This window comes from Panthera leo, chromosome A3, assembly GCF_018350215.1.
Source record: "Panthera leo isolate Ple1 chromosome A3, P.leo_Ple1_pat1.1, whole genome shotgun sequence".
In the NCBI taxonomy this organism is placed as follows: domain Eukaryota; kingdom Metazoa; phylum Chordata; class Mammalia; order Carnivora; family Felidae; genus Panthera; species Panthera leo.
This window is the reverse complement of record NC_056681.1, coordinates 20,833,379-20,844,188: the sequence shown is the minus strand read 5'-3', so window position 1 is coordinate 20,844,188 and position 10,810 is coordinate 20,833,379. Positions and strand designations below refer to the sequence as shown.

The window sequence follows — 10,810 nt, the reverse complement described above, 5'->3', positions numbered from 1 at the left end:
ACAGGGTGTACCTTGGGAAATGCAGTTAATACCCTGATGAGTTCAGAGTTAAAATTTAACCTGAGTAACAAATGTAGGCACATCTGAAATTTCAACTCAGTGTGTTCTAAGGAACTGCTGATAGGCGTTCGTACAAAAGGCTGTGCATCGGGGTAATTGAGGATAACTGAGTTTGGGAATTGATGGATCAAATAAATTTAAATGGGATGACTCGAGAGTTTTGAGAGAGGTGATGATCCCAGTGATTTTCTCAGAGGAGGGCAGGTATGTGGCCCATGACAAACTCATCTGCCCACAGAGTCCTCTTTCTGTGGAGTCGGACCCCAAACCATTATTCTCTGAAGGTGTTGCCAGTGATTAGAAATTAGAACAAGAGAAATATGGGATCCCAAGAAAATGGCCAGGTCTCTTGGAGTAAAGCTTTTCTGGCACTTGAGCGTGGAAAGATCATTCCGGGGCAGAGCGTGTCAGGGTGAGGTCTGAGGACCACCTGCCTCAGAGTGAGCTGGGTCCTTGTTTCCAATGTCCATTATTGGCCCTGCTCCCAGGGGAGGGGAGGGTGACTAGGGCAGACTTTTGGTACAAAATATTTGTTGCCCCTTCTGCGAGAGAATTATTTCCTCATCTAATGGCAGGCTTAGCCATTGCAAATTTGGCTGTAAATATTTCAGAATATATGTCTAAAAGATCAAAACAAAAAACAGCTCCCTTTTAAAAACCACGATACCAAGATCGTACCTGAACAACTTTAAAAATTTCCCGGTATCATCAAACGGTGTTGAAATTCAGTTGTCTTATTTTCTCCTTGCTGATTTGTTTGAAATTAGAGATCCATACAATTTTAAGGTCAACCCAATTGGATTGCAGGGTCGACATTCTTTTGAAAAACTTAAGCAGTCAACTGGAGAGCTGGCCACCCCACCCCTGTAGGCAGTTGGGTTGGGGAGTATTTATCTTTTACTAAGGGAACTTGAGGTTACTCAGAAGAAAACCTAGGGTACAGATCGTGTAAAGGAAAAGTTACATGAAGAAGCCCAAGGGGGGATTGGAATGAGGTTACATGTGCGTGCCATAACGACCAGCACACTCCCTTTGGCAGGCCACATGTTTACCTTTAAGCTTCTCGATAGCTGAGGCAGAGAGAGAAACCTGGTCAGACCCACCATTCACAGCATCCGTAAGATTAAATTCGGGTTCAGGAAGAATTCTTGTGACTAAGACCAGGTAAGAATTTTTCACAAGGACCCTCCTATAAAGATGATACTGGGGGAGGCACCTGGCTGGTCCCGTCAGAAGAATGTGTGGCTCGTGATCTTGGGGTCGTGAGTGCAAGCCCCATGTTGGATATAGAGATTACTTAAATAAATAAGTAAACTTAAGAAAAATGATACTGTGGGGGCACCTGGATGGCTCAGTTAAGCGTCTGACTTCAGCTCGGGTCAAGATCTCATGGTCCGTGAGTCAGAGCCCCGCGTCGGGCTCTGTGCCGACAGCTCAGAGCCTGGAGCCTGCTTCGGATTCTGTGTCTCCCTCTCCCTCTGCCCCTCCCCCACTCACACTGTCTCTCTTTCTCAAAAATAAAATAAAAACATTAAAAAAAATTTTTCTAAATTATACTGTGAAGAATTTGGATAATAATGCCCTGATGATAAACCCCACGACAGATACTTTGAGGTGTGCCCAGACACTGAACGCACCAGGGCAGCTGCCGAAAGCTTTAGTGAATTGAATGTATTCAGACACTCTATGAGAATATGCCCCAGTTTGCTTGGCAGAGTTCCAGTTTATGTCTGTAGATCCCCACCCCCTTTCAGTCCCAGAAGTGTCCCAGCTTGTACAATAAAGCATACAGTCTTCCTATCTTGAAAGCACCCGGTAGGTCTGAGGAGGCCTTCCCCAGCGCATCCAACTGCATAGATGTGCATCGTCCCTCAGGCCAATGTGACAGTCACTCCCCTGATAGCTGAATCTCTTTCCTAGTGGATCTCCACACCTCTGCACCCAAATCCTCAGAGCTAAGTAACACTTTTGCTTATGCTAATATATATGTGTGTGAACTCGTTCATTTGTGTGCAAGCCAACAAACCAGACAGATGTACATAAGTTACAAATTGCAGAGGGCTGCACTGAGACCCAGGGGGAAATCCCAGTATCATGCAATTCTGCAAAGAACGACCTCTTTGGGCTGGAGCAAAGCTCTTTCTGATCTGGCTTTGGGGAGGAGACCCAGGGCAGTTAGGACTTTTTCTCAGAAGCCAAGAGTTCTAACACACGAATGCATGGATGGTGTAACGGACATCTGTTATTTTTGCTTCCTTCAATCCACCTCTGATAATTTCATCCTGAGATTTCCCTCTGAGGAACCATTCTGCTTCCAACTCTCAGTCCATGTGGTTCTGGTGAAGCTGACCACAGCCACAGCTGACTTGGGGTGGAGCTAATGACCGAGGTTCAAGCCACTCAGAACATCATATTCCGTGGTCCTGGTGATTGGTTCAGGGATGGAAACACAGTCAGATACTATTTTTTTATTTGAGAGAGCGGGGGAGAGAGAGACAGCGCAAGCAGGAAGGGGGAAAGGGGACAGAGGAAGGGAGGAACAGAATCGTTAGCTGGCTCTATGCTAAGCATGGAGCCCAACTGGGGGATTGATTCTAGGACTTGGAATCATGACCTGAGCCAAAATCAACAGTCGGATACTTAACGGGTTGAGCCATCCAGGCGCCCTGGCACAGAGAAACTTCTTAACATATCCATGACACGTGGTTTTGAAGAATATTATCTTTCTGGAAAAGCAATTATTCACAAGTTACAAAATATACTATGTAACAAAATGATCAACTTTCATGGAATTGTTGGCAATGAACTAAATTCTGGATGCCATCTCAAGAAGCAAGTTTTAATTTTAGAGTAGTTATTTTAAGGCCAATCTTTCCGAAAATAGTTAAGAAGAATAAGATAGTCTATTAAAACACTCCTAGTTTGTGACAATAAAACCACACCATCGGCATCTAGGTTATTACTTAGGTGTTTCCTCTAAAAGAAGTTTGTGAAAGCAAAACAACCCACTAGGGACCATCGGGCTTTGAGAACTTTCTGAGGCCGATGAACTAATTCTCATCTAGGAGAGCTAAGCTCTAATGGTTTTAAATGGCCCATGTGGGTGAAAAACCACTGGCTTGGGAATTAGAAAGCCTGAATTCTAGTTTCAGTTCTGATGCTAAAATTAGCTCATTGGGTCTGACCAAGTCCTTTTAATCTCCAAGAGCCAAGGTTTTTTTTTTTCTTCAATAAAACAAAGAATTTAGGCTAGATGTCTCCTCTAGCTTTAAGATTATGATCCAGTAATTTGGGAATGGCCAATCTACTGCCTCTTTCTAAATAGGAAGACTTCTTCATGTAAGTCAGAGTGATTTCTAAAATATAGAAATAGGGGTGCCTGGGTGGCTTGGTCGGTTAAGCGTCCGACTTCGGCTCAGGTCATGATCTCACAGTCCGTGAGTTCGAGCCCCGCGTTGGGCTCTGTGCTGACAGCTCAGAGCCTGGAGCCTGTTTCAGATTCTGTGTCTCCCTCTCTCTCTGCCCCTCCCCTGTTCATGCTCTGTCTCTCTGGCTGTCTCAAAAATAAATAAACGTTAAAAAAAAAAAAATTAAAAAAAAATAAATAAAATATAGAAATAATAAAAAGTGGCTTTTATTTCATTTTCCCTTGTATTCATGTATAAACCCCTCCTTCTATACTTTGGCCCTGAGTGAAAATAAAAGAAGGATCAATGACATGAAGAATTAAAACTAAGCATAAAGCACGGCGTTTACCTGTATATGATTCAACAGGTGCTTTGTTACTGGGCTATGAGTATGAATGTGACAGGATCTTTATGAAGCTCTCCATGTTAATAGTGGAGGCAAATTATAGTTCAACTAAATAAGTGGTAACACAATAGTGAACACACTGGTTCTGAGTCCAGAGGAGGAAGGCTTAAGCCAGTGAATTTATTCTTAGAGCTGGCCTGTATATTTTTATTTTATTTTTTAAAAGTTTATTGAGAGAGAGAGAGAGAGAGAGAGACGGAAGGGGCAGGGAGAGAGAGAGAACCCCAGGCGGGCTCTGCACTGTCAGCACAGAGCCTGATGCAGGGCTCAAACTTGGAAACAATGAGATCCAAACCAAGAGGCTGATGCTCAAACTCAGAAACCAAGAGACTGATGCTCAATCGACTGAACCACCCAGGTGCCCGTATATTTTAAAGATGAATAAAGAGTTCTTGGCAGAGAGATTATCATGTATTGAACCCTATTTTTATTACTGTGGAAATAAATCAAAGGGGATATTTGGAAAATGAATATAGGTATGTAAATTCTGATGTATTTTTTCCCCCTGGTGGATTTGCTCTATTTGAGTTAATGAGAACCAACATTGAATGCTTATGTCTTACACTGTTAGGTATTTTACATGTTATGTCATTTAGCAGAACCTTTGAATAATTCATTTTACATGATTATATTATATTATAGCTAGGCTGGAGCAAATGGCAAAATTAGGATTCCAAATCATATCTACTTATCTCCAAAGCTCTTGGTCTTTCCATGACTATGCCATTTCTCATAAATGCAGAATTTTCTTCACAGCTCTAAAAATGCATAAATTCTGAGGCCTATCCCTTCCTATTAGTTGCCAACCCATAAAATATTTCTTCTCTTCTTTTGGCTAGCGGAATCCTTTTCAAGCTTGTTGACTGAAAGAATCATCTGTGGGGCTTCCTAAAATGCAGGTTCCCAGGGCATACCCCTGAGATTCTGACTCAGGATTGGATCAGGGCCTACAATCTGTATTTTTATTAAAAAAAATTTTTTTTTAATGTTTTATTTATTTTTGAGATAGAGAGAGACAGTGGGAGCAGGGGAGGGGCAGAGAGAGAGAGAGGGAGACATAGAATCCAAAGCAGGCTCCAGGCTCCGAGCTGTCAGCACAGAGCCCGACGCGGGGGCTCGAACTCACACACCGCGAGATCATGAGCTGAGCCGAAGTCGGAGGCTCAACTGACTGAGCCACCCAGGCGCCCCTACAATCTGTATTTTTAACCAGCACTGGAATCCTATGAGCAGTCAAATTGGAGGAAGTACTGGGTTAGTACCCTAGCCTAACTTACCTGCCCATTTCTAAGGCTCTTATTTCAACCCATTCCCCCCCCCCCCCCCGCCACTGTTTTTCGAGCATTACTTAAAAGCATTACTCTTAAGGCTCCGGGAAATTTCCATACCATTTCCGATGGCTTTATTCACTGATAAGTACTACTGTTTATCAAGCATTTATTTCATTCACTATTCACCCTCCCCACCGCCTTGGACAGAAACTGCAATTAAGGGGCGGAAACCGCAGTACCTGGGCGTACAGTGGGCTCCCAAGAATTATTTACTAGACCGGCAAACTCACGAGGTAGTTACTATGAACCTTCATTTGAAAATACGGAGGAAACTTAAAAAAACCCAGTAGGTCTGGGACGGCTTGTAACATAATCAGCACGTAACAGCTAATTCGAGATGGATTATCTCCGTGCCCACCGCGCGCCGCCGGTAGCCGCAAGACTCTGGTGCCGGCGGCTTTCTCCCAAAGCTCGTCCTTCCGGAGGTGTACGGCGGCCACGCAGTCCACGCCAAGCTCCTGGGCAGGGCATCCAGAATCTTCACACATCACACTGAAGAGCACGGAGAACGGCGTCCTTTCCCTCAATATGGCGGGCCCGGTCACGTGGGCCAGGGGGCGGGCCGGGGCGGTCTTGGAGAACCGCTGTAGGTCACGTGGCTCGGGGGTGGTGGTGACTACGGGGGCGTGGCCGTAACTCCGCCGGCGCCTCCTGGGCCGAGGCTCCTGGCGGGCCACGCCCCCCGGCCCCTCCGGGGGCTCACACGCAACGGAGGGGTGGAGTCTCCCTCGTGACCTTTCACCCCAGCATGGCTGCGCCCGTGGGACCGGTGAAGTTCTGGCGACCCGGTAAGGCCCTTGGAGGAACGCTGGGCAGATGCGGCGGCCTGACTTTGGTCTTGGCCCCGCAGCCGGCGTCCTGGGGCCTGCGGACCTGCTCGCGGGCCTGACCTCGGTGGGCTGGCCACCGCCGCCGCGGAGCTGGTGGGTTCTGTGGCTCTGGCGCTCACCGTGGTCCGGACGGATTCGGGGGGTCCGCCCCCAGGCTGGGCAGAAAGTCTCTGTGTCACCTTGTTCGAGTCTCAGCTTCCCCGGGCCTCGTTTTCCTCGCTCCTGATGCGTGTCTTGCCCAACGCTGGAAAAGCGCTGAAGCGCCCACGCGTGTCCTGTTACCGTCCTGGGGCTACGCTGGGGCGGGACGGGCGGTGCTGCTCAGGGCTTAGGAGCTCAAGCTTTGGAGTCGCGCTGCCGGGGTCAGACTTCTCGGCTCTGCCCTGTGGTAGCAGAGTTCCTTGGGGCAAGTCACTTAATTTTTTGAGTCGCCTTGACCTCTTCACCTGTAAAATGGGTAGAATAATAACTATCCTGTGGGATTGAATAATGAGCACAGCGCCTTGCCCGACGTAGAGTAAGTCCTCATAAAAAGGGAAAGAAGCCTTGTTTTGTTTTAGGGTAATTCTTGCCCATCCCGAGTGGCTACCAGAAAGTGACCATCCTCCTTCGTATTGGCTACCACCGCTTTCTCTCTTGCAGGCAAACACGAATCTTAGTCGCAAAATGCTTGGCCTGATTTGCTTTAATTTCTTCATTAATCAGGATTTTATAGAATGTGTACTTGCCAGATCCTGCTAGATACATTAGTTCCTCCCCTTCCATCAATTTCTTGTAAAAAGCAAAAGTTTCTTAACAATTACCAGTTTGTTTTTTTCCACCACTTGCACCTCTGCATGTCCGGATGTGCAAAGTAGATTGCAGCAAAAAATGAAATGAGAACAGAGTTAGATGGAATTCTAACCTTGCATATAAGTGATGTAGGAGAGAAGCCCAAGCAAGGGATGTGTTAATTCTTTTTTAAAAAATATGTAGTTTGTCACCTAACGACAGTTTTATTCAGTATTTAAAATCGTCAGCCAGTTATCCATCATGAATTTTATTTGTAGCCAGAAATTAGATCTCATTAGGTAATGAGATAGCCTGCATTTTATGTATTCAAGCCTTTATTAACAGGTCAAAGTGTTAAGTATGATAAAGGCCTGAATGAAATGTTGAAAATCAGAACAGGATACTATTTTGGCTAAAGAACATGTGGTTATTCTAAGCATTCTATACTGTTATTTAGCTCGTTTGTTGAACACCTAACCTTGTGGTCAGGAGACAGGTGACCAGGCTGCTGCTCTGCTCTCAAGATTTATTCTTTTTCTCTCAGTTAGAATATGAAGTTGGGTATCCTTTAATTTTTTTTTTATTAGTTTGTTTATTTTTTGAGGGGGGGAGGGGCAGAGAGAGAGGGAGAGAGAGAATCCCAAGTAGGCTCCACGCTGTCAGCGCAGAGCCCGATGCAGGGCTTGAACTCACTAACTGTGAGATTATGACCTGAGCTGAAATCCAGAGTCGGATGCTCATTCGGCTGAGCCACCCAGGCGCCTCTAGGAGAGATATTAAAATGAGGCAGAAAAAGGTGATGGTAAGGAAGATAGTCTCCACAAGTCAGTCTGTAGAGCTATCCTTGACTGCCATATACTAAACCGGTGATTTGGCAAAGTCACTTAAGTGCTCTGAGTCTCAGTGATCCTCATCTGTAAATTGGGCATAACACCTACCAAAGGATTCTTTTTTTAAAGATATTTTTTTTTTTCAACGTTTTTTTATTTATTTTTGGGACAGAGAGAGACAGAGCATGAACGGGGGAGGGGCAGAGAGAGAGGGAGACACAGAATCGGAAACAGGCTCCAGGCTCCGAGCCATCAGCCCAGAGCCTGACACGGGGCTCGAACTCACGGACCGCGAGATCGTGACCTGGCTGAAGTCGGACGCTCAACCGACTGCGCCACCCAGGCGCCCAAGGATTCTTTTGAGGATTAAATGAGAATACATGTAAAGCTTTTAGCACTAGATACACATTAAGTATTATCATCACATAAAAGTATAGAAGAGAGGGAAAGATTGTGTGGATAGGAAGTACTTCATAAAGATAGTGACATTTTTGAGGTGAACATTGAAGCACGAATAAGGTTTATTTCATGGAGAGGTAGGAGTACAGAGCTGGGCAAAGGGTGCAGCATGAACAAGGCAAAATGGGATGTGTGCCTCAAGCATGTCCTAAAAACCAAGATAATCGAGTAGCAAGATGATGTTGTGATAGGATAGGTTATATTTTGGGTCGAGGCAGGAGATGATGGTATTCTATTTCTAGTTCGTTATTGGGAAAAAAAATGCTGGGACGCCTGGGTGGCTCGGTCGGTTGAGTGACTGACTTCGGCTCAGGTCATGATCTCACAGCTCTTGAGTTCGAGCCCCGTGTCGGGCTCTGTGCTGACAGCTCGGAGCCTGGAACCTGCTTTGGATTCTGTGTCTCCCTCCCTCTCTGCCCCTAACCCACGTGCCTTCTGTCTCTGTCTCTCTCAAAAATAAATAAACATTAAAAAAAAAAAATTAAGAAAAAAAATGCTGGTCATGACCCACTACATGCTTTCCATAATCCACTAATTGGGCACCACTCAAATTAAAAAACTGGTTTAGAGGGAATGCCAGATGGGAGGGTGTGGGTGCTGCTGTCATCCTTGTTTTGTAGATGGAGAAATGAAGGCATTTGTGGTTTGCAGGATCATAGACGTGTACTCTTGTAAGGAAAGAGAATGCTCCCAAGGGAAAGGCAGCCATAGGCGGTCAGAATGGGAGGTGGAATATACATAGAAGGAAGCAGTTCTGATTTGGTCAACTGAAGTCTTTCTTTCTTTCTTCTTTTTTTTTTAAGTTTATTTATTTTGAGAGAGACAGAACTCCAGCCAGGGAGGGGCAGAGAGAGAGGGAGAATCTCAGGCAGGCTCCACGAGGTCAGTGTGCAGAGCCCAACGCAGAGCTCAGGCTCCCGAAACTCTGAGATCATGACCTGAGCCAAAAATCAAGAGCCAGGTGTTTAACCAGCTGAGCCACCCAGACTCCCCTGAATGAAGTCTTTTGTCAGGAGGAGACATGTTCCTTATTGATTGGCAGTAGCTCTTGTAAAACATCTCATAACAATATACTTGGATGTAGGTTAGAGACAGGGAGGGGTGGGGTAGTGAAGATACCTGGGTGGATTGAACCGTGGTGGGGGGGGGAAGGAAGAGACCTTGCGGGAGCAATGCTAGCATGTTCTAGACATGCTGTGAAAGTTTTAATTGTGTTCTGAAAAGGAGGGAATTTGCGACAAAAACAGAGCTGGTGAGGTTAAGGTATTCTTTGCAGATTTTTCGTGGGTAAAGTCTACAAGAAGTTATTAAGATGTAGCGGTAATAAGAGACAGAAGGAAAGGAAACCTGCTTCTTTGAGCCCAGGCTTTGTTCCAGGTCCTTTTCTATCTTTTATCTTGTTGAAAGGAAGGTCAGCGTTTTGGCAAAAAACAATACAGCAGTGCCCCACTTACCCGATTTTTGGCAATCTTGGACCTCTGGAACACAACTGTGTTCCTCGAAATAAATGGAAAAGGGATTAAAGATCTGTGGCAATGATTCTAAACTTAGCTCTAGGGGGTTTATGGACCACGAGCATTTTGTCTCCTGACCAATTACATTCTGGTGTATTTTTCAGGAGAGAGAGTCCATAGCCTTTACTAGATTGTCGAAGGGATATGGGACCTCCAAAAAATGTAAAAATAAATCAGTGGCTAAATGTGCTTGTCACAAAGCCCCTGTGTTTCCACATAGCATTATCATCTCCATGAGTTCAGAAGGCCTGGGGGATGATAGTTTTGGATAAGCATCTCTGTAGCGCCCCCCAACAGAAGGCGGTGGGGCACGTCGTTGAACTTCCAGGGAGGGTTTTCATGACTCCCAAAGACATTGCGTGCCAGTGCTGACCAGCTCTAGCTTTTGAAAATAGCTTCCTTATGTCACATTGTGTGTCACTTACCACTTCCAGTTTCTGTTCAAGGGCTACACAAATGAATCCCCGTGAAAAGTTACGGAAGCTGATCATAAAAATTGGACCCATGTTCCTTGTAAGGCATTTTCCTTCTCAGGCTAAAATCCACGGTACCTTGAACAGTGTTTCATGGTGGGATATGGCTTCCCTACTCTTCACCCTCCTGAGCATCAGTTTGTCATTGTTCTTACCAAGCAGCTGTCGTGGGAAGCTGTTGTTTAATCTGCTGAGCACAGTGGTTTCTTGGAACAGCGCTTTGCACCCAGCCACCCCGGTTCTGTGATTCACAATGGGGGCTGCCGCCTAGCGCATCCCGCTCCACTGGCCATGGTTGATCGGATCAGGCTGGGCTTTGGACCTGACCTGGGAGGAGAGGCTCCCCACCCTCCAGACCACACACACCTGGGACTCCCGATCCCCCTTACCTAGTCTTTTATTTTCTCCTTAGCACTTAGAACCACTTCGTGCACTAAGTTACATTCTCTTGGGAGGCAGAATAAAAGAAGCAAGCAAGCTGCAGAGGGGAGGGCCTGCCTCTGTAGTGTTCGCTGCGGTATCTCTTGCCCTCCTGTCCTTGTCGGGTGAGCGAACGGGTGATCAGTGAGGGAGGGTGAGCCTGAGCTCGCCCTGTCAGCAGCCTTGATTCCAGCTGCTACAAGAAGCCAAACTTAGCGACAGAAAGGAGCTGATTGAGAGGCTCTGAGATGAGAGAAAGAAAGCCAGCACAGCTTTGGAGTACCCGGTCCCTGGCGTCCCCAGGCCTTG

At 46.0% G+C, this 10,810-nt stretch overlaps 1 protein-coding gene across 4 annotated transcripts in view; it reads left to right on the top strand.

Annotated features, from left to right (window-relative positions):
• The first annotated feature begins 5,930 nt into the window (after positions 1–5,930).
• DHX35 (DEAH-box helicase 35) overlaps positions 5,931–10,810 on the top strand; it is a 66,161-nt gene continuing 61,281 nt past the window's right edge. For all 4 annotated transcript variants that reach the window (XM_042930975.1, XM_042930973.1, XM_042930971.1 and 1 more), the window contains exon 1: positions 5,931–5,992. In XM_042930975.1, coding sequence (XP_042786909.1) covers positions 5,953–5,992 — 40 coding nt within the window. In that variant the 5' untranslated portion in view covers positions 5,931–5,952. The remainder of the gene's footprint in view (positions 5,993–10,810) is intronic.